The following is a 24,541-nucleotide window of genomic DNA, read 5'->3' on the forward strand; positions in this document are numbered from 1 at the left end:
AAGAAAACAAAAAGATGCAGTGAAGTCAAAATAAAGCAACTGATAGAGAGGGAAGAGAAAGCAAACTAATGGAATGCACCCTTTAAAATTACATGATACAGTTTAGCAACAGACATACATTAATAAGAAGGTTATCTGAGGGTTGATAATGCCGAGAATAGTACTAATAACAGCTACCACTCAGAATGCTCATAGTGTCTGAGCAACAACGTTGACACTTTTGTATCTTTCAATATAGTAACACACCAGCATTCACAATAGTTCGGTGAGGTACTACTGCTATCATACTCATTTGACTGAGAAAAAAGAACCTATACCAAAATTGAGATGTAGAGAAAAAAATGGTTTGCCTGAGACCCACAGCCAGCAAAGAGCAGAGGTGGGGCTTGAAACCAGGCAGGCAAATGCCTGAACTGCATTCTTCGAGACTGCACTAGCCTGCTTCTTGATAGGAGCAGGTTGAAAGGGTAGGACATGTACGTTAGGCGCGGTATAATCAACAGACCCAGACATGAATCCTGATGATGATGTCTAAAGAACAAGAAGATATAAAACTATACCAGGTCACTGAGTGGACATGACGTCAGGTCACCAGCACTTGGGAAAAGAGAATAGATGAAGAAATAGACTTTCTTTTTTTTTTTTTTAATCAAACAGCGAAGATTTTGTCTGCATTGGGGTTTAAAAGAGATAGCCCAGATGAAGAAGGAGATAGGGTAAATGTTTAAAACAGATATGATTCTTGCATTTTACAAGCAAGGAAAAATCTCAGAGATTTATGCTAGCTAAGTAATGTCCAGGTTGCGGAGGATATGAAGAGAGGAAAAGCAAGCAGCAAGGGGACCACGATGCTGGCTGCATTTCTGAAAGCACCGGAACCCAGCCTATGCATTTCAAATGGCTTTCCTCAACTTCCCTCTGGGAAGCAAGACAGAGGGGGAGGTAGAAACAAGGCTGACTCAGTGATGGAGCTCAGGAAAGGGCCTCAGACAGGTCAGGGGGGCACAAGCAGAGACGCCCTGCCTGCGCATGGAGGCTCCGTATAGAAAGGGGAGAGCAAGGATCCAGATTTGGACACCCGGGAAGTTAGGATTCAATTAAGGACAGTCTGCCTGGATTCACAAAAGATGGCGTGTCTGACAAATCTGATTTACTGAGGCAGGAACAAGAAGAATGTTGGGACTAAATCGTGGGCATGAGGAAAACTTTTGATGCAGTCCTGAAGGCTGAAGCTGTATGGGAAACAAGCATGTGTTACTAAAGTGTGGCCTGAAAAGGGGAAAGGCTGGGGTGGCCCTGGAAACAGGGTGGTCAACCAAAGAGGAGGAAAGTGGGTCTGCCAAGCCCTGGCTGACATCCTGACAGGTAAACTCTGGCCCTGGCTGTGCAGCGGCCCCGCTAGGCTCTGGCCAGGCTCCCCTGAGGGTCGCAGGTCCCATCAATGGCACTCGGAAAGAGTCCAGATTGATTGGCTGCAGAAGGAACCAGAGCCCAAATGCGGATGGTTTTAGACTACACAAAGCAGGCAGGGCGGCTGGAAACCCATTTGCAAGTGGACCTACCGGCAGGAGAGTTATAAAACCCCAAATGCATACAAGGGCCCGTGGTCTCTGCATCCCTCTGACGGCCAGGTGTTCCTCTGGTGGGCCTCTCTTGACCAGCTCCCAGGCAGAGGAGGGTAAAATGCAGCGTCCTTCTCACCAGGCTTGAAATCAAATCGCTTACCACATCGTCGCGGTCCTCCCACTCCACTTCAGACAGGTCAACACTACTGTAGTTGGGTTTCCTCCGCTTTTTCCCTTCTTCGTACTGGCAGCAGAGGGAGAGAAAGAAAGCATATGACAAATGAAGAAAACATTTCCGTGAGACCACCGGCCAGGGCAACCTTCATCATCTGAATTCCTGGTTCATGCCTGAGGACTGTGAATGGAGGGTACCAGAGAGAAGCAGAGGGGCACTCCTGGGTTTTCAAGATCAGGAAAGCTGAACTGAGTCACTAGCAAACATGGGAGCTTCCCAGGTGGCACAGTGGTAAAGAATCTGCCAGCCAATGCAGGAGACGCAAGAGATGCAGGTTCAATCCCTGAGTCAGGAATATTCCCAGAGAAGGAAATGCCAACCCATTCCAGTGTTCTTGCCTGGAAAATTCCATGGACAGAGGAGCCTAGCAGGCTATAGTCCATAGGCTTGCAGAGTTGGACACCACTAAGCCGATGCCTGGAAAATCTCATGGGTGGAGGAGCCTGATAGGCTGCAGACCATGGGGTCCCTAAGAGTCGGACATGACTGAGTGACTTCACTTTCACTCTTCACTTTCATGCATTGGAGAAGGACATGGTAACCCACTCCAGTGTTCTTGCCTGGAGAATCCCAGGGACGGAGGAGCCTGGTGGGCTGCCGTCTATGGGGTCACACAGAGTCGGACACGACTGAAGCGACTTGGCAGCAGCAGCAGCAGCAGAGCCGATAGAGGGGGACTAAGTATACAAGCCAATTCTTTGTTTCACATGAATTTACCTGGTAGACTCCTTACCTATAAACATGCCAGGTGCAAGCGAAGTTTCCCCTCTCCTTGGACATTCTACGTGTGGAATGGAGCCTTTCTCGTCTAATCTAAAGCTTTTAGAGCGTACACCTTCATGATACAGGATAGGGAATCTTACATTGTCTGTATTCTGATCTCCATATTTGGCCTCAGCATCCTGGTAACATTTCTCAAACACACGGAGCCTTCCACTTCCTATCACACTGGCCATAGCAGTGCTGAGATAAGCAGGGCTACTTAACCCGAAGAGCATGGAGACTGGGAATCACTGCCAGATTTAGTGGTCATTAGCACATCTCTCTGGAAAAGCTGATGAGTGCATTAATATCACAGGAAGTTTTTTGAGTTTTTTTTTTTTTTCCCCCTCCTAAAGCACTGGTGTTACAGTCACCTGGCAAGCCTACTATTTTATCAGACAGTCCTGTGTCTGGATATTCCTGTGTCTTGGGACTTTAATGCTGTACTTATAATGTAGGAAAGTCTGCCCTCTGCTGCAGGCTCAGGATAAGCAACCCCTTTGCCAGTTCAAAAGATACAGCTGAGGGCATATTGGAAAAAATACATATGTATGTATAGCTTTTATTTTTCTTTTTTCCTTTTGTTTCTAAATTAGCCAGCTTTGGATTTAATGGGCAGGATTCTAATACAGCATCACTCTAGGTGATTTAAGACTACCATTCTGGACACTGCTCAGTTACTATGGAGATAGGTGCTGAAGGCACTTAGTGTGGAGGAGAAAATCACCGCTGGTGTATGGGACCAAAGAGGCCACACTGGCCCCGCGGTGGAATCTAGGAGAGAGAGGCCAGGCAGGGCAGATCTCCCATCACTGCAGGGCCAGATGGGACTCAGCAGTTTTCCTGCTAAGTTGTTTTCCCTCTGGGCTGCATTTCAGGAATGCGGGGCTGTCCTGGGGTGTCCAGCCGTACCACCCAGGAAGGCTGCCTCAACTCGAAGGGGGAGTGGGCTCTGACCATATTGGGCCACCGCCCTTCTACCCCCTTCTCTCAGGTTTTCAATTAACAGACAGTCACGGTCAGGTTTATGACATCAGCTCCACTCCAGATGAAGAGGAAGGGAAGCGGTTCCCTCAGAAGCCGCTGTAAACGATAGCAGATTCACAGTTGGATCCTGTTATGGAAAGCTCACTATGTCTGGCCCTAGAGAGAGTCCGGCTGGGGCTGAGCGGGTGGAACAGGAAAGGGGGCAGTAGGGTGGTCACCTCTTCTCAGGGTAAGGAGCTGGGATGCAGGAGGGGCACACGATGCCAAGAAGCCCTACAGTCAGACATTCTTGGACCTCTGTTACCTGTACTGATGGTCCCCAGGTTCCATATTGGTAAGAATAATTCCTGGGAGCCACCAGGCAGCCCGGAAGTTTCTGCAGCTCAGCTTCTGACCAATCAGGGTAAAACTTTAATGGTTTCTTGGGGAGTCTAATGCTAGGTATATACTGTCTTTTGGAGGAAGTTCTTCCATTGATCACTTCAAAATCCTCTTTTAATCACTTTGTCACCATACAATTATTGGACACCTAGCAAGCACAAGGTCCTAAGAATATAAGTAAAGTCAATTAAATGGTGCTTCATTCTTTCCCAAGGACTTGTTTGTGATTTATCACTCTTAATTCTGCCTGCTTATAGTCAATTTACTCCCCACAGTGCCTACAGCAAGTTAAATAAGATCACATAGCCAGTATATCACATACCCCCAGCCCCTGACCAAATTTTCATAGCTAAGCCTCATGTTATTTCAACTGCCACTAAAGAAATTTTAGAAAGTGAAAGTCCCTCAGTCACGTCTGACTCTTTGCAACCCCATGGATTATACATGTCCATGTATACAGTCCATGGAATTCTCCAGGCCAGAATACTGGAGTCGGTAGCCTTTCCCTTCTCCCGTGGATCTTCCCAACCCAGGGATCGAACCCAGGTCTCCTGCTATGTAGGTGGATTCTTTACCAGCTGAGACACGAGGGAAGCAATTTTAAAAGACCACCATGGTCCTTCATCCTCGGAGAAAGTGCATCCCTGTCTTTGTTAGAAGAGGTGAGCACAGTGGTTCTGCTGCTCACTGGGCATGTGACATGAAGTAAGGCACTCAGCTGCTCCAAGCTTCCTTCCTTCCTCGCTCAACTGCAAAATTATGAAAACCAGTAATACCTCCATAGCCAAGGTAGGCTGAGACAATTAACTAGGTACTGTATGTAAGGTGGCAAGCATGCTCCAAGTTCAATATGGAATAAGCCTTTAATATGCATGTGGCTAGTGTAAGTCCTGAAAAAGTAAAAACCTTGGTGAAGACACGAGCTCACGGCATACAAATGCCTAATATGTCATTTCCTTGACATGAAGGAGACCCACTGAATAATTTGTTGGGCTGCTGTTGTGCAGACATTAGGCAGGAAGATGTTTGTTGAAGATGATGGTGTCATATAGTCACCTCCTCTTCATGTGTAAGATACTTAATACTAAATACCAGGTTGGGACTTGAGACTCTCTTGGCAGGAAAGGTCATACCTGTGCTAAAGAACCCAAGTCCTTTTAGATGATACCTGGCGAAAATGGAATCCACAGAGATGGATCCCATGACTTGTGACCATTCCTAGATATCTTCTTTCATTGTTTTAATGAAACCACTCAAGAAATTCAGTACACTGCACTATTAGTATTCAAGAAACTAGCAGAGACTAGAGAGTGAGGGGAGGAAAGGTTTCCCAGCGCGCTGGCCTGAAAGTCATCACATTCCAGCAAGTCTCTAATTTAACTGCATTGAAAGAAACAGACGGGACCAGGGATACACCCTTTGGAATGCTCCTCTACAATGTCTGCTAAACCAGTGAAGTAGGTATGAAACAGTCAATACTTTCTACTTGAGTCTTTATTAATGGGTGACTCTCTTAAAATACAAACAGAAATCCATACAGTAGTGTCGCAGAGTGACTACTCTGAGTAACAAAAGAAAAGTCAACGGGCTGTTGCATAAATAAAACAGGTCAGGGACAATGAGTAAACTTCAGAATGATGACCCTAAATCCACTTTCTCTTTTCTCTTGGTAAAAGAATGCTGGATTCCCTGGTGGTCCAGCTTGCAATGCTGGAAACACCAGTTCCATCCCTGGTCCAGGAAGATCCCATATGCTGCAAGGCAACCAAGCCTGGGCACCACAACTACTGAGCTCATGCACTAGAGCTCAAGAGTCACAGCTACTGAGCACAACAACTCCTGAAGCCCATGCACCTCGAGCTCACGCTCAGCAACAAGGAAAGCCACCAGAACGAGAAGCCCCTGCACTGCACCCAGAGAGCAGCCCCTAACTGCCACAACCAGAGAGAGTCCGCACAACAAAGGCCCAGTGTAGCCAAAAACACAGATATATGAATACTTTTAAAAGTTAAAAAAAAAAAAAAAGAAAAACCTTATTACTCAGCTAGAGAATAGACCTCCATTAGGAAGATACCTGAGCTGTGGACCACCACCACCCATCCCCCGCATATTTCAGGGAAATCTCTTTGGTTTTTCCTACAGGGAATCCCCATGGACCTCACACTCAGGAAATGTAGTTCCAGTGATGGCAAGACCATCCTGGTCCGGAGGGAAGCCAATGAATGACCTGAGTATGTGAAGGAGACCCACAACTCTCCAGGACATGGTGAGTAGCTCAGGATTGGGGACATAACTCATACCAACCCAAATGAGACTCAATCTGGATGCTTTCTTGGATTTATCTGGAAAAAGTAGCTCTCTACGACATCACTAAGGCAGGAGGGGAACTTGAGCTCCTCGCAGCCAGCTCTGCCACTGCTTGGAGAGAGCCTTCCCGAGAAGGAAGCCAGTGCAGGGAAGGCAGAGAAAAGACATGAGGAGAGTGCTGAAAGCACGGTGTACGTGCCTGGATCAAGCTTCACCTGCAACCTTTATACTCCTGGGTGTTTCATGTACCAACACATTCTCTCCACATTACCCTCCTTCTCTTTTTAAAGATTTTTTTTTAAAGCTGTCTTAGGTTTCAAGCATAAGTAGTCATCAGTTTCAACCTGTATATATTTAGTGTCTTTAGTTTTTTTTTTTTTAATCAACCATTTTTTTAAAGTACATTTTAAATGAAGTGTTCACAAACTCTGGTACTTTAATGACTATTTAGAAACTTGTGATTTGTAAAACACCTCACTGCTAATCAAGAGAGTCCACTGTGTGTGAGCATTGCTGACCCTCCGTACCTGCTTTTCCCGAGAGGACATATGTGTGGCCATGGAGTCTGAGGGCAACTGATAAAGCACTAAACCCTCAAACCTCTGACTCCCAGGTCCGACCTCCCCTCTCCCTTGGGATCTGGCCTGGGATGGATCCCAGGTCCCCCAGCCGCACTCCTTCTTCCCCTTCGTGAGGATCTCGTTACTGGGGCTGAAGCATCGGATATGGCATTTGTTAGTGTATCTATAAACTGTAACTTCCTTTGAAAATGTGATTAACGAATTGCAAACGGTTTCCAAAGGTTTATAAACAGATACTTTGAGAGCCACGGGTAGGTTTGTAGTTTTTGGTGCCTGTTTTATGAAAAAAATATGTGGGGGAGAATTTAATAAGGAAAGATATTCTGTGCTATGAAATACTTTGAGGTGGAGTTTCAAATAAAGGCCAGATGTGGTGAACACACCAAACCAGCCTGTGGCCTAGAAGGACGGGGAAAGAAGGGCACCCATCTGAGGAGCCAGCCGGAACCATCGGGGGTCTGCCGTAAGTGCCAGAACCTTCCTGGCCGCGTTGAACCGTCTGGATGTGAGTGCCCCTTTGTGCTAGTGCAGATAGACTGCGGAAGCAGAAAGGGATTGGCTAAGGTGATGGCCATGTTCGTGTGGGTCTGAACGAAACAAGAATGCCTTTGCTTTTCTGTGTTCTTTTGGGAAAGACTAAAGGAAGTCAGTTACACACATCCACGCAGCCTTTGTGAAACAAATATTATGTGTGCTAATAATTGATAAACAGTTCGTGCTGCTCCATGCTGCCAACAGGAAGGAAGGAGATGGGGGTGAGAGGCCCATAACTGGAGAGGAAGAAGCCTTGCCCAAAGCCCGCGCCATCTGGAGAAGGAGTGTGGCCAGGGCCTGGGAGCCAGCCTTTTCTGGGAAAATGTTTCTCTCTGGAGGCAGTCACGGTCCTCAGCCGGTGGACACCTTCACCGCCTGCTCTGAGGTCCTGGGTTTCCTCTTGCCTTAGAGGCTAAGTGGCCGTTTGAGAAGGAAGGGCGACACGCCTTTCTCTCCTCCACGCACAAGAGAGGATGACCTAGCGGCCACTGGGCACTTCATTCCTTCACTCCTTCATTCATTCATTCATTTGTCCATTCACATATCCAAAACTACTGTTCAGTTCAGTTCAGTCACTCAGTCGTGTCCGACTCTTTGCGACCCCATAAACTGCAGCACGCCAGGCCTCCCTGTCCATCACCAACTGCCAGAGTCCACACAAACCCATGTCCATTGCGTCGGTGATGCCATCCAACCATCTCATCCTCTGTCATCCCCTTCTCCTCCCGCCCTCAATCTTTCCCAGCATCAGGGTCTTTTCGAAATACTGTTGGACATTGATTATTCATCAGGCTTCGAGCCAGGCCCAGGCGAGCCTTAGGAAAGAACTCAGTCAGAAGCTGTCTGTGAAGGATCATCCTCTGCTCTCCAACTGCAGGTCACAATTCACCAGGCCAGTTAGGAGAACAGGGAAAAGTCAGGGCCCCAGAGGGAGACTGTGGTTTGAACCAGGTCTGCACCTATAGGCTGTGTGCCCAGGGCTGGCCTGCATTTCTCCCAACACACCGTGCTCCTTTGCAGGATGGAGGTAAGATCATTCAACACATGGGGCTGCCATGAGGAACAAATGGGCATAGATACGGTTGAGCACAGCAAACATCCTGACAAGCAGAGTTGGGACAACACGCCACTGGGTCAGCAGTGGGCAATGCTCATGAGACAGGGGAGCCCACCTCATCATGCCTGTCCCTAGAGACGACCTTCACAGGATAAAACGGTTCTTCACAGTTTAGTGAAAGTCGCTCAGTTGTGTCCAACTCTGCAACCCCATGGACTGTATAGAATTCTCCAGTCCAGAATACTGGAGTGGGTAGCCTTTCTCTTTTACAGGGAATCTTCCCAACCCAGCGATCAAACCCAGGTCTCTCTCATTGCAGGTGGATTCTTTACCATCTGACCCACCAGGGAAGCCCCTTCACAGTATGGCTGTTTACCAATTTTTCTAGTCCTTTGAAGAGGCAGTTCAGCCTGGCTTCGGGGCCCATTCTTCTCGAGGTCAAAAGGAAGGGTCTCACACAAGGACGTGGTCCCAAGGGCAGGTGGCCAGGGGGGCCTGTGACAGAGTAACGGTCTCTCCCCCTAGAATTTGCAAACCAAGGTTTCTTACTGTCATAGCAGATCCTGCCCCAGAGGAGGTGTCCCCAGGGAAAGGGAATCCCAGGGGTCTATACAGTCTCTGCTGTACGGGCTACAGTCTAAACAGAGCATTTTTTTAAGCCCCCACCCACCCTCACCCCCTGCTGACTCGCCCTGGTTATACATGTAACAACAGTTCATTGTAGAAATTTGAAAATAATGAAAAGTATAAGAAATGAAAAAAGATTGTCCTCACTACCACAAGCCAGGAATCACCAGGGGACACTCTATTATCTTTCCCAAAGGACAAGTATTTTGACGCGGTTACTGTTTTCAGTTTTCTAAGTTCACTGTTTCCCCAACAAGAATTTATAAAATGTAGCAACCAATCTGTTATGCTTTCCAAGTGACTGCTTTCAGGAAAAACAAAGACAAAAACAAATTTGTTTCTTCTCTGCTGGCTAGCTTCCCTCTCAACTGCCTATCATTCTTCTTGAAGAGGGCATGTTTCCTGTGCCAGGTATGGTGCTGAGTGCTATACCCATCTCCTGCTAATTCTCACAGCTCCACGGGAGGAGTAACGCAGAGACCAGGCATGCTGGTCATACAGTGGCATGGCTAGCAGGCAGGGAAACGGGCACTCCTCCCCAACTCTTCACCACCCTCTGCACTGCCTTCCTTACGCGTTCCCTTCTCACCAACTCCGGGCAACCACTGACAGGACTTCATGTAGCTGGCACGTGAACGGTTGCAGAACCGCCTCGGGAGTCCAATCCCATGGGCCATGCATGTCTCTGTTAACAGCCAACTCACAGGGGCTGCCTTGAAACTAACATTGATGGCCAGGGGTGCGAGAATCAGCTTTAGGTTAAGAACAAGTACAATATCATGCCACATGTCCAGTGTATGATATCATATTCACATGATGACTAACAAGCAATATCCAACTCAAGGCCTCAGAGAAGTTGGTAGTACCTGACGGTATCGATAAAGGATTTCCATCAGAAGTGTGACCCTTTGGTTGTACAATCACACAACAGCTCAGAGAAGACACATGGTTGGATGTCATAGGCCCTATGGCAGAAGAGAAATTCCAATGAGCATATTCAGAGCTGAACTCCTTCATGTTCCTGGGAAGATGAGACAACCAGATATACCGAGGGAAACAGGGCCACGGGGGTGAGTAAAGGCAGTCAGAGAGTGGGAGAGAGGCAACAAGGGCATGTTGAGACAACAAGCTTTTCCCTTTTCCTAAAAGGTACCCTGCTCTTATTAATTAATGTTTTCACGTGTCTCAAAGATGAAAAGTTCTACTTGCTCTTCTAGTGTGATTACAAAATCCTTTTGATCACTCTAAGACTGTAACAGCACTGGTTTTTTTTTTTTCTTTTTTTAAAAACAACAATTAGCCGGCCGCTTTGAAAACCCAGCTGACCTTTATCTTTAGTGTCCTCTGAATCACTGGGAATGAGTCACACGCTGTGTGTGGGGAGGAAGTAGCCAGCCCCACCATCATCGCTTCTGCAGGTCAAATGTGGCTTACTACCCGGTGGGCTGGATTTAAATTCTCCTTATCAAAAAGCCAGGCTGTCTTGTAATAGTTAAGTTAGTCATAAAAATGAACATCATGCTGAGTGGTTGGAGCAGGAAGAACATTTGTGCCAGCAAAGGAACAGGGACTAGGGGACTCTGATGGAAAACAGAGAGGTATCTTCAGGTCCGCTGACTCAGGCAAGAGGGTGATGCTGAGGAAAGACCACCTCTCGACAGAGAAGAAAGAAGGGTGTCCATGAAGGCGACACGCAAGATAAAGATGCATGTGGGAGCCTAGAAGATGGCTAATCTGATAGGTTAGGACATTTCTGAGACAGAATGCTCTCTAAAGCTTCCTGGCCAAAGGTTAGATGTAAGGCAGGCTTAACAATGAATTTCAAAATTCAGAAAGACTTGCACTGAATTCTTGAGCATGGAAATGTGCCATATCCCAAACCTGATTTTATATAAAGACTTCAGAGACCACTGAGTAATTAGGAGATAACATCTAGGGTAAGAAGAGGACCTCTATAATTTGAGAATATGTCTGTGGCTTTTGACAAGCAACTTTTTTTTTTGGCATTTACAGAACTTTATTTGGCATTATTCCTTTGAGAAGTTAATTATATATCAAAAGACTCTTGGGTATGTGGAACCTGTCAGATCATTTTGAACATGGGGTACAATTAGGCACTGTGAATTGATTCCAGTTTCAAAACAGCAAAGACAATGAATTTCCTTATTGACTCAAGTAATATCACGAATTAGCATCAAGCAGTGCTGCAATGCCGTGAGGTGTCAGTCTTAAATGATGCTACGGCTCACCATTCACCATGGGGCGAGCCCTCTGTGCCGCTGGCTTGTCTGCTTCCTCTGTAACATTCCTAGTGTCTGTAACCAGCTCAGTCACCATGGAAAAACCCCTAGTCTCATCCCTTGTTGGAGGGATGTATTCAGAACAGATACCTCTCATTTTCAAGGTCTTTGTGTTTATTGACATGAAGGAAAATATTCTGCAAGTGAAGTAAAAAGAAGGAGGCACGAGAGAGGGAAAGGAATCGTTCCTCCCAAGCCAGCTGCCATTACTGTTGCCTCGGGTATATGCCTTATGCAAGTAATGGTATCATCCTACGTCACATTGCTGAGCCTTCATCGTACGTGCACGTGTGAATGTTTGTGTGTAATTTGGGGAGCTGCTTGGCAGGGGAGCTTTATTTTGTTTCTGCTTTTTTGTGTGTGTGCTAAAGATTTTGAAGGATACTTGTGAAGAAGGAAAAGACATGTAGAAATCCATTTCTGTGGCCACATCTTCCATGGAAGTTTCTCTGATCCTTCCAGCTAGAGTCTCTCTTCTCACTCAGGAGGGCTCCTGTTCTGCACTTCCCTGAGGACACAGCACTTTGCAGCATTAAATGCATGTGACCATCTTTTCCACTCACCTCCTCTCTATCTTAGCCATGTCCTAACACAAAATTCCAGAGAAGGCAATGGCACCCCACTGCAGAACTCTTGCCTGGAAAATTTCATGGACGGAGGAGCCTGGTGGGCTACAGTCCATGGGGTCACTAAGAGTCGGACACAACTGAGCGACTTCACTTTCACTTTTCACTTTCTTGCATTGGAGAAGGAAATGGCAACCCACTCCAGTGTTCTTGCCTGGAGAATCCCAGGGACGGGGGAGCCTGGTGGGCTGTCGTCTATGGGGTTGCACAGAGTCGGACACGACTGAAGCGACTTAGCAGCAGCAGCAACAAACTCAATAGTCTCATCCACCACTGGTCCACCCAGCCCACTGGACTGGTGACTGAGCAAAATGTTTAGCTTTAATTTTTTTGTATGTGATTCTCAATTATACTGACATATATTTTTAAAAGTGTTTCTGGATGTATGCTGGTTTGAATAAGCCCAACAGACCTCTAATGTTGTTCATAACTTATAGGAAAATCAAAGGTCCCCCGCAAGGCTGACTAAGTCCTCTAATATTTGCCTGTGATCATGGAGACAAGGGTAAAGGCTGGAATAGACGATTAGAATAGAGGAAGAGGCCAGCGGGCCAGGCAAAGCAGCCAGATTCATCCACTGCTTCTAGCGAGTGTCTCCTAGAACTGCAGGCATCTTCCCATCCCTCTCGTGTTCAGCTTGGTGTCGGTTGCCATGATACCTATCCCTTAATGACGGTGCATCTCTCCCAAGCACCCCTGCCTGGATGGACTCCATTGTTCAGTACATTTTCCCAAGTCCAGCCAGGGAGGCTCATCTGTAACCCTACCTAGTACCATTCAGCCTTCAATCCTTGTCACGTCTCATGCCCTGCAGGACGATGTCCAACATTCCAGAGTGCCAGACATCCCTATCACACCGCCTCTGCTTGCTCCTCTGGCCTCTCACTCTGTACTCTCCAGCTAGACTGTGCTGACTCCTAAAAGTGTCATTGTCATTCCTGCCATCAGGCCTCTGCACATGCCACTCCATCCGCTCCCAATACACTCCAACCAAACTCAGAGTCCAGTGGTCATTCAGCACCCAGCCAAAACATCAGCTCCTCTGGAAAGTCACACTGGCCTGGCCCCAGTCAGTTCAGGTCCTTCTTGTATCCTCTTCAGTTTTCCGTGGTATCTCTATCTCTGTGACTAACACACTGTACTGCTATAGAGCAAAGTTGTTCCTTCCTTGCCTATCTCCTCCCCTCTGCCCCATGCCCTTTGGGAAAAAAGGTATTTCTTATTCAGCTAGCAAAGTAACGCTCACAATTCTCCAAGCCAGGCTTCAGCAGTACATGAACCAAGAACTTTCAGATGTTCAAGCTGGATTTAGAAAAGGCAGAGGAACCAGAGATCAAATTGCCAACATCCACTGGATCACAGAAAAAGCAAAAGAATTCCAGAAAAACATCTACTTCTGCTTCATTTACTACACCAAAGCCTTTGACTGTGTGGATCACAACAAATTGTGGAAAATTCTTAAAGAGATGGCAATACCAGACCACCTGACCTGCCTTCTGAGAGACCCGTAGGCAGGTCAGGAAGCAACCTTCAGAACCAGACATGGAATAATGGACTGGTTCCAAATTGGGAAAGGAGAATGTCAAAGATGTATATTGTCACCCTTTTTATTTAACTTATATGCAGAGTATTGCTACTGCTAAGTCACTTCAGTTGTGTCCGACTCTGTGCAACCCCATAGACGGCAGCCCACCAGGCTCCTCCGTCCCTGAGATTCTCCAGGCAAAAATACTGGAGTGGGTTGCCATTTCCTTCTCCAATGCATGAAAGTGAAAAGTGAAAGTGAAGTCACTCAGTTGTGTCCGACTCTTAGCGACCCCATGGACTGCAGCCCACCAGGCTCCTCCATCCAAGGGATTTTCCAGGCAAGAGTACTGGAGTGGGTTGCCATTGAGTACATCATGTGAAATGCTGGGCTGGATGAAACACAAGCTGGAATCAAGATTGCTGGGAGAAATATCAATAACCTCAGATATGCAGATGACACCACCCTTATGGCAGAAAGGGAAGAGGAACTAAAAAGTCTCTCAATGAAGGTGAAAGAGGAGAGTGAAAAAGTTGGCTTAAAACTCAGCATTCAAAAAAGGAAGATCATGGCATCTGGTCCCATCCCTTCATGGCAAATAGATGGGGAAAAATGAAAATAGTGTCACTGCAGATGGTGACTGCAGCAACAAAATTAAAGGACGCTTGCTCCTTGGAAGAAAAGCTGTGACCAACCTAGAAAGCATATTGAAAAGCAGAGACATTACTCTGCCAACAGAGGTCCATCTCGTCAAAGCTATGGTCTTTCCAGTAGTCACGTATGGATGTGAAAGCTGGACTATAAAGAAAGCTGAGCACCGCAGAATTGATGCTTTTGAACCGTGCTGTTGGAGAAGACTCTTGAGGGTCCCCTGGACTGCAAAGAGATCAAACCAGTCCATTAAAGGAAATCAGTCCTGAATATTCACTGGAAGGACTGATGTTGAAGCTGAAGCTCCAATGCTTTTGCCACCTGTTGCAACGAGCTGAATCAATAGAAAAGACCCTGATGCTGGGAAAGAGTGAAGGCAAGAAGAGAAGGGGATGGCAGAGGATGAGATCATTGGATGGCTCACTGACTCAATGGAAATGAGTTTGAGCAAGCTCTGGGAGATGGTAAAGGACAGGGAAGCCTAGTATGGTATAGGCCATGGTGTCACAAAGAGTCAGACATGACTGAGCAACTGGACAACTTATTCAGCATCAAACCTGCAATGCCTAAGAGAGTACTCGTCAAAGAGTAGATTCTTCATGAATATTTGAGGAATGAGTAAACAGAGTGAATGAGCAAATTACAATGGTTCTTTACTTAATAAGCACGTACAACACCTACCATATGTCTGGCCTATTCTAGGTATTTTGTGAACACGAACTCAGTTAATCCTCATAGTAATTCCATGCAGTAGACACTATTTTTGTCCTCATTTTTCAGTGGAGGAAACTGAATGGAAGGAGGTTGAGTAACTTGTCCACGGTCACACAGCTGACAGCAGCAGAGCTGAAGTTGACCCTGAACACAAAGCCTCAGGCACTATTCTGCTCCATGGGGAAGTGTGTACCAGTGAACCTCCCATATATAAACCTGAGGTTGCTGCTGGGTGCCTGCCTGGGATGTGTCCTTCTAGGGCACAGTAAGTTGATGATGGCAAAGTGACCTGTGGCTGTCCTCAACCAGCTCCCTGGAACTCCACCTTGAGTAGAGCTGAGTTTCAAATTATTACCTCTCAAAGGAAACTTTCCATGAAATATATATGAAAGTACTATTTATACTTGTATTTGAACTTGGATGAAAGAGGTATTAGTTAAAGGCATCCAATCCACAGTATTCTCAAACTTGCTGCAGTACTGGGAGTCAAATAAACACCTTCACCTGCCCCAGTCACACCCAGACTCTCTTCCTGGAGTGTAGGAAGAAACTTGGGAACTCCAGAGGAGGCTATCTGGGGCAAGGAGCAGGCATTTGAGAGAAATAGAATATTTCAACTGATTCTAATACCCAGGATATACTTCTGAAATCTCTATGGTTCTATGCTGGGGAGAGGGGACAGTGTTCCGTGTGTAATGCCTGTCAGCTTCTGAATGTCCCAGATAAAGGATTTTTCTCCTCTTTCCTCTGTTTATCCTTCCCAATCCCAGGAAATTAAGCCTGTCTCACTGGGCACTTCTTTCTTTGGGGGTACATTTCTGCCAAGTGGGGTCCTTGTTTATTTAAATCTGCCTTGAGCATTCCTAGCAGAGGGTTCTTCGGGCTTTTGATTTAATTTGGAGTGAGTGTGTGTGAGTGTCTGTGTTCCTTTCAGACATGTCCTAAATTTGTCTCCTGCGGAGTCTGGCCTCTGCTGTGCCTGTGGTAAGTTGTGTGCCTCTATCTGTGGGATGTTGGTTTTGTAGTCACTGGGTCCAAAAAGAAGCCATTGTGACAATGATGAATGTCCCCTGACTTGCTCCTCAGGTGGTCTCTGTCCTTCCAGGGACAGACAGGCACACAAAGCATCAAATTTCAGACTTGAACCCAGAGCTCCCTGGGGTGTGGCTGGCAGGCCAGCCTGTCATTTGGGATTTCTGGCCCTGGCCAGCTGAGGCACAAAAGCACTCAATCTTATGAAATCCCCAGCCACAAGCCAAAGAAATGCCAGCTATTGGTATGTTTGTGGGAGTCGGGGTGGGGTCACCCAGGTCCTGTCCCAAAGAGAAAGGGGTAAGTGAGAATAACGATCAGCAAAAGCCCTGACAGGCTTAGCCAAACTGAATATCTCAAATGCATTCGTGTTTCCCTTTGCCCTGAAAACATCCACAGAGTATGTGGAAATGGCAGCTGGGAGGTGTTCAGAAACACACGTGGCCTGTCACATGATTATAAAAGTTGAGTGAAGCACATAATGGTCTGGGCACCTCCTCAAAGAAGGGCAATGGTCAGTTCGGGGGTGTGGTGGGGAGTAAATGATTGTGCCCCAAAGCCCGTGCTCTCAACCTTTTTATTTGCATTCTTTGCGTCTTATCATTTAGGATTATGTAAAAATGACAGCTGCTTATAATTATTTGGAGGTTTGAGTTGCAATAATTAAAAACATCTGCCTTTATCTTACCGCTACCAGACTTAACCCCTCAAGGTTGGGTCTACTGAACTTCAAAGAGGGAAGCAAAAAATAAAAGAAAACTCCACACATTACTAACAAATTTCTAGTGATTCATTTAAATGTATAACCAGCTATTCCAACAGCCTTCAAACCTTTAATTATCTTTTAAATATATATAATTTGGGACTGCTAATTAGATAGCAATTTAATGCTCTCATGGGGATTCAGATGCACTGTCTTTCTAAAATGTAAACTTGCAGAGGCATCATCATTGGCATTCAAATGACTGCATTCTTCAGTTATTCAAATGAGTGTGGGCACTTACACTGTTGAATCATTTGAATATTCTGCAGTCAGCTCAAGCTGCAGGTTTTACAGGGCTCCTCAGTACATTGAGGGTAAGGCTAGGTTTCTCCCAGTCCAACTCTCTGGAGAGAAACCAGTCTGACTCCTCTCCGGGAAGCCTAACCTCACTCACCAGCCCAGTCTGGCCTTCTCTTGTATGCAGAGGGCTCTGTTTGCCTGTTTTAAGGAGGAACAAACTTTCCTGGAATTTACAGTTATAAAAGCTTTAATGCTCACTTCCCAGCATTCTTTATGCTGGCCCGCCTGCTATTGTCGGGACAGTTAACATTTTAATTAATAACTCGCTCCCCACAACAGGCTGCTGCAGATGGAGGAGGTGAGGGTTTCATTCTGCTTTGAGCTTCCACTTCCTGTGTATTCCTACCCCCATGGAGATGGTCCTTTAAATTATATAAAGATGTGCATCACATGGAGAGAAGCAATTGATCAATTAGATGACACTGGACAATGATGGAAGCCAGCTCTCCCATCTCAGCCTCACAATGTGGCTAGGCTTTGCATTCCTGAGTCCAGGCTAGTAGCTAGCAGCTGACGCTCATTTCCCCCATGAGGGGAAGGAGGTGCAGACAAATCTATAGGAATTTTTAAGAGATCATTATTCAACACATTGCCTGTAATTACATTTTGATGAGCCTTTTATTGCTAATTCATCATCCAAGATGGGGCACTCTAGATATGAAATTAATCTAGTAAAACAAAGGTCACAGTGTGTCCAGTGTAAAGAAAAGCTCTGTCCTCATCAAATCCTTTTGCCAAACAATAAAGCAGCAGAGAATCCTATCTCTAAACCAAATTCCCTTAAAGTGCCTTCTCCATTATTAACAGCATAAAGCCAACACTCCCTGGTGCTTCTCAGTGCAAGCAGGCTGATGTGAGGTGAATACATGTGCAGCTCCCTGAAACAGAATGGGAAATGTGCCTGATCCCAACACTTTAAAGCAAAGGTCTTATACGCACACAGAACTGTATCTGAAGCAAATCTATTTTTGCAGAGATGTATCAGTCCACTGGGATCGTGGCGAGACTCTCCTCTGCAGCAGATCCTAAGGCCAGGATTTAAGGGCAAAGTTTTTACTTTGCCAGGAAATGCCTGTAGGAACACAGCAAAGTGACTGAGAGACAGAGACCACAGGCAGGCAGCCAACACAAGTTGCATTACGGAGCATGTGGGCACGCTGGGCACCTCAAGCTGAATCCCACTGCAGGGGTCCGGGAGCCAGTGTGCAGCAGGTGCCTGCAGGGAACCCACCGGGAGGTGGGAGTGCTCATCAGTTTTTGGTGGAAGGATGCTAATTCCCTGGCACCCCTTGCCCGCTGTGCGCTTGAAAGAAGTGAATTGCAGAAGTCACAGAAAGTCTTCCCTAGGGTTTTGGCAGCTGCAAGCCAGGCTGGAACCCACGGAGGTGAGGGCTGAGGGGGCCTGGGTGGGCCATCCACAGAACTACTTCACTAAGCATGTTTGCAAATAGGAATTTACCAACAAAACCTCAAGGCACTTTCCCTTGGTCTTTGGAATTCTGTTCTGAATCTACTCACAGATTCCAGACACATCTTAGGTCTCCCCATGCCTCAGGGTCTTTGCATACATGGTTCCCTCAGCCTAAACTAGTCTCTATTATCTTGGCACAGCAAGTTCTTTTCCCCCCTCAGGGCGATAGGGTTCAGCTTAAAATGTCATCCCCAAGAAGGGTTCCCCTTGACCATTCAACTAAAAGTAGGGCATGTCCCTAGCCTACTGTTGTCTCAGAGCCTTCCTTCCTTTGGAGAAGTTATCCAAAATGGGCTAATACTTTTTATTTGCTTACTTATGAGCCTAAAACCAACATACCGTATCCATGACCCCATGAAGGGGGAGCTGTGTCAGCTTTGCTTTTATCCCTCGATCTCCAGCATATAAAGGAGTGCCTGGCACAAAGAGGTGTTCGGTAACACATGCCAGATGAGAGAAGGAAAGGTGAGAGGGAAGGTGGGCTCCAGCAATGCAAGAAGGAGCAAGCTGCACCTCTAGTGTCTGAAGGGTCTTCTGTTGTTTCTGCATGTGCTGGACTGGATCACAGCCTGTGGGCTGAGGCTTACAGGCTGCAGACTAGCTCCCTGCAGAGTTCTCGAGCCACGCCTGTCACAGCTAGACACCACGTCCTTTTACAAATTCTTTCTTGCCAGTATTCCCACTCTGGTGCTTAATAATACACTGCGGCATTGTGTAATCAATTACCTATCTGTGGGTCTTCTCTCCTGTTTATTATTCCACTTCCTCTTCTAGGTATTTTACCAGGCCCTGGACATGCAAGGGTGGGATTAGTGTATTCAGGCCACTTGCAGTGCGTGAGGGGACAGGCATGTCGAGGGAGTTCTGTGATGTAGCATGGAACCCAAACTCAAAGACCTGTGCAGGAAGTCTGGTGGGACGAGGCCATAGGGTGGTGTGGGGAGGAGGGTTTCAGGGGTGGGAGTGGGAGACAGGGAGGGAGGACAGACTGTGTGCTCCCTGAGAGCAGGGCTCAGAGCCACCCCAGCAACGGCTCCCAGGCTTGGGGACCCACAACTGCATCAGCCAGGCTGCTCTGCTTGTAAGCAACAGATACCAATTCTTAATCACTTGAGCAAAAGAGGAATTTAATAAAAGTGCATATGGAAGCTCTCAGTTCCCACCACAATGTGAGATTAATGAATATGAGTAAATGAATAAATAAATAAAGGACAGGATGCAGGAACTTTTCCTCTTGCCTTTTGTTTTTCTTCCTTCCTTCCTCCATCTTTTTCCTTTGAATTCTTCCTCTTTTCTTCCATTCTTCCTTCATCCCTTTCTTCTTTTTCCTTTATTTATTACCCCCCCCCCCCCGCCTTTTTTTCCTAGTAAACACTTAAGAGAAACAAACCTTCCATCTACTCTTACCTTTGTATCAGTCAGGACCCCAGCAGGAAGCATATGGCATCGTCAAGCTGGCTAATTAAGGAAGTTCTCATAAAGAACCTATTGTAACAGTGGGGCAGGTGTAGGGAACTATAAGAAACGGTGTAGTACCCTGGAGTCACAAGCAGTGGGGCCCTTCTCTTCCACTCTGCATGAAGGGAGAGAGGAAGGAACAATCACAGCAGCCCACAGAGAACAAAAGGCTAATGTGGCTTTCGACTGGCTGCAGCCAGTGCCAGGGGACACGGAGCTGAATATACAGTCCCCTGCCCTCTCCTCTCATTTCTTCTGGGTGTGAGTCCCCACCAGCTAAACTCCATCCAAGGCCAAGATCAAAGATGCCACCCTGAGTGCCATGCAGGTGGTGTGCAGGAGCAGACAGCAGAAGCCAAGGGAGGCCCAGCAGCCCAACTCTCATCTTATAAAAGAACCTTATAACTCTGCTTCGGAATTAAGGAACTCTGTTCAATTGAGTAGGTTTAACTTGATGAAAAACGACACTGTTCACAGTTGTCTTTTTTTTTTTTCCCTCTGAAGACTGAGTCAAATTTGCTTTCTGACTGACTCAGTCCTTGGGCTAGGCATCAGTTAATCTCTCTAAAACAAGAACTAACACACGGGATGCTACGAAGACTTAATGAGGCAAGACACACAAAGATGATAAGCACATAGCATGGTTCTTAAAACTTTAAGTAACAGCTGCACTGTCACTGCTAACCCACTCTCTGCTAAATCCTATCTATGCCCTAGGTGCTCCTGTACACACCCGGGCACAGAACTTGGGGACCAAGCGGCTACAGAGTTCTTGAGGTTTGCAGGACAGAAAGGCAGGCACCCCTCTAACCTGCTTCATCCTGAAGCTCACGAGATGTAAGCATTCCTTGCTCAGGGCTGCCACTCTTCCACTCAAGTGTCCAGACTGGGGCGGCTCCAACCGTTGCTCTCAACATTTCATCAAGAGAAAAGCATGCGAGGCTCTGTTTTCTCTTTCACCAAACGATGTATTTCAAAAATACCAGGCTCGCTCCATGGGGGTCACACAGTCTTGTTTATTTTTTCCTTAAGAACACACTCCTCTGAGCAGATACATTTACTAAGCATCCGATGCTTCTTTCTTTTAAAATAAAACGGTATGGATTCAGACCCGACATGAAAGGATTGTGTTTTGAGGATGTGCGCAGGGAGCGGGCACACGGCGGTGCCCGTGCGCCACCTACTGGCCAGTCTCGTTCAGTTCCCAGCAGTCTGAGCAGAGAACAGAGCTGGAGACTGGAGATGGGATTCCAGTCTTAGAAGCCACAGAGTTGTATAAACGATGACAGATTCCCACCCGCTACACCCCAGCAGCTTGGGGCCAGCAGAATGCATGGTTCTGAGACCAGAGACAGAAGTCAAATGAGGACAGAGATCTCAGGAAGTGTGTGGGAGCCCTGCTGAGTCTGGAAAGAAACGTCCCTCACAGTAGGCTGTGGAGGAAGTTGGTGTGCATGTCACCTCCTCTGGGAAGCCCTCCAGCATCTCAGGGTACCCTTCCTCGAGAAAAGCAGATGCCTGCCCCGCAAGCACATATCTCTGCTTGGACTTTAGCAATGAGCTCCTTGTGGGCAGAGATGCTGTTCTACCTGCTTCTCTGTCTCCATCAGCTAGCACAGTGCCTGACTTAAGGAACATCTCATGAATGTTTGCAGTCCAGCAGAGGCAGGGGCAGAAAGAAAGGAGGACTTGATCAATTACATGAGATTCAAATTTTGCATGTGATGAAGCAGAGACTCAGTAAGTGTTTGATGGGTAAACATGTGGCACCTGCACTTCTCATTTATTGTAGAAAATTGGTACCCAGATATTTAGTCATCAGCATCCTTCAAACGCCATCAAAATCTATCAAGAAATATCTGTCAACTACTCCCTCGGTGCAGCAGCAAAGTCACAGGAATTCACAAGGGATGGTGCAGGAGAGGCTGAACACACAGACCTTTCCCAAGAGTGATAAGTGATCGGAGGAAACTCAAATACGGGGTGTGACGGGGAGTGAGGGAGGTGTGTGGCTCCTTTGGTCAGAGAGCAGGGAAGCTTCTCTGTGGAGGTGACACTGAGATGAGATATGGAAGGTGGGACAAAGGCAGTCATAGGTGTATTGGGAACAAGATTACAGGCAGAGGGAAGAGGAGGCACAGGAATTTGGACCAGAGAGGAGCTTGGGGCTTTTGAGGGATGGACAAAAGGGCTGGAGTAGACTGAAGGAGGGGTGAGCACAGCGGGCAGCCACACCACTCTGGCTGGCCAGAGAGGTCAAGTCAGATATGGTAGGGAGCTAGGGCCATGGCCCAGAGTTTGGGTTTTACTCTAGATGCCAAGAAAAGCCAGATCAACTGAGTGATGCCTGTGAAAGCCCACGTTGACTGCTAAGAGCATAATTCTGGGGGTGAAGGGGGTACAAAAACAGGTGTCCAGAGCAGGGCTAAAACCCATGTTCAATAGCAAAAAGGTATGGAGAAACGAAGTGGCTGGGCATCCGTAAGAACAAAGAAATGGAATCCACATTTGGAGTGGGATGGGGACAGTCAAGGAGTCCATAGGGACTGACTGGTGACAGCAGGCAGAGCTCGGGCTGTGGAAACAGCAAGAACACTGACTTCCAGAGGGAGTGGAGAGACTCTGTAACAGGACTCGCTGGAGAGCTCAGCTGAGTTTGACAGAACAACAGAAATGGCTGGGGTCTGATGGAGACAGCCTGAGACACTCAGGCTTCCACTCCCCGCACTGGCCTGGGCTGCACAGCTTGGTCACCTATTTCCTTTTTAGATGTAGCTACTAGAAAATGTTAACTTACACAGGCACCTCATGATTGCGGCTCACATGACATTCTTCCTGGACAGTACTAGTCTAGGCAGAATCTCACTGTAATTGCCTTGTGATGACCCTGTTATTCATCCACATGGCTGCAAAGATCAGGTTCTCACTCTGCTTCCCATTTCCTGAGAATCAACCAATAAGAAGAGTGAATTTAGTGCATCTAAACTGATCTAGCGGCTCCTGGTTCTGACTCTTTCAAGTCATTTAACTACTTGATTGCTTGGTGCCTCAGATTCCTGTTTGTAACATGAGGATATGCACTGCCTCACGGAGATGTTCCTGGCACCCTTGGTTGTCTACAATCTGACTCCAGATTGCCTTCCAGACCCCACCTTCCACACAGGCCTGGCGTCACGCACACCCTTTCTCTGAGCCTTTCCATTGCTTCTGCATCCTAAGCTTGCTATTGAATTAGTTAATGATCGAAAGCTTTAGCCATTTTAAACACTTTGAGCAGTGTCTGTCACACAAAAAGTAATCAACAGATGTGAAACAAAGTTTACTAAGACCAACAACAATAACAGATACAAAAAATGCATTTTCCCTAGTTGTATCTATGGTTACTTCTCCACTCTACATAAAAAGTCTTATCCACCCTATTTGATTTTGAGCTCTCTGTGTTTTGCTTAGCCCTAGAACATAGTAGCCGTCTAGCCAATATTGAGGGAAGGGACTGAGGGTTTTCCCCATCTCATCTACCATTAGCCCAGTGGCCCATGTGACTGGCTAGTTTTTATCCAGAATAGAAATTCTTCAGCATCCTTCCCCATCTTCTGGGCTTGTAGACACAGAGCAAACAGCTTTTGGCAAATGTCAACGTGGTTTCATGGAAACGAGTCCTAGATTTTGCCTGCCCCAGGCTCCTCTGTGGAGCCTTGCCTGTGCTGTGGCTGCTGGAAGGGAGCCTTTTTTGTGTTCTCTTGGTGGTTTGACGAGGTCCACATTCCAGGCCTCCATGGGGAAGGCAATCAACTTAGATGTCCCTTTTTTCTAAAACGGAGGGGCACATGGATTACCAAAATCTCAAAAGAAAATCAGATCATGTGAAAGGGGGTCCTTTCCTAGTTTTACTTCCTTTGAGGCTCTGTCGGGCAAAAGAAAAAAGATATATTAGGGGCTCCACATTTTAAGAAAAATTCATAAAGCTCTCAAAGAACTTTCTGAGAAGAATAAAGTGCAAGAAAAATCGATCTAGACAGTAATTCTAAGTAACTATGCTTTGAAATAGTTTTAACCTGAATGTTAAAGAGGGGCAGAGATCAAGGAAAAAACTTCCAGATGTGTAATAACAACTCAAAAATCATTCCTCAAGGTCTGACTTGAATCTTTCTTGCTTCGCTATTGTCCGAGTCCCCACCCATGAGATGGCCCCAGCTCACGTGTTCCTTCAGCCCCCATTCTAACACGTGGATCCCAGCATGCTGGGAACCACATAAATGTTTGTTGAATCAGCATCAGTTAGTCTACCAGAAGTCACAAGCTGGTGGCAAGGACAGAGTGATTGAGAAACACTTGGAGAAAGACTACAGAGAGCCCACTTATCAACAGAAAAGTCCTGCTTGAGCAGCTTTGCCAATTAAACCAAAGCCAGTCTGCTGAGTAAGGCTCCTACATCTGAGCTGTTTTTGGAGACACTTCATGATTCACACCCAAATCATACAAGATGAAAGAAAATACTGAATAAATCAAGCTAAATATTAAGTTTGGGGGGAAAATTTTATTGGACAAATTAGAAAAATATTGGTATTGTGCTTCAGGAAACCCACTTCTTTCCTCTGGCTGCAGGGGCAGAAACAACCTCAGTGGCAGATGGAGAGGGAACAGGAGTTATTTTAAGTGAGTCGG

At 46.6% G+C, this 24,541-nt stretch overlaps 1 protein-coding gene across 1 annotated transcript in view; it reads right to left on the reverse strand.

The window, feature by feature from the left end:
• CACNA2D3 (calcium voltage-gated channel auxiliary subunit alpha2delta 3) overlaps positions 1–24,541 on the reverse strand; it is an 875,864-nt gene that overhangs the window by 173,098 nt on the left and 678,225 nt on the right. Inside the window, exon 18 of the mRNA XM_068982393.1 lies at positions 1,726–1,809. Within this exon, the coding sequence (XP_068838494.1) occupies positions 1,726–1,809 (84 nt within the window). The remainder of the gene's footprint in view (positions 1–1,725; positions 1,810–24,541) is intronic.

The sequence above is a fragment of the Capricornis sumatraensis genome, chromosome 10 (genome assembly GCF_032405125.1).
Source record: "Capricornis sumatraensis isolate serow.1 chromosome 10, serow.2, whole genome shotgun sequence".
In the NCBI taxonomy this organism is placed as follows: domain Eukaryota; kingdom Metazoa; phylum Chordata; class Mammalia; order Artiodactyla; family Bovidae; genus Capricornis; species Capricornis sumatraensis.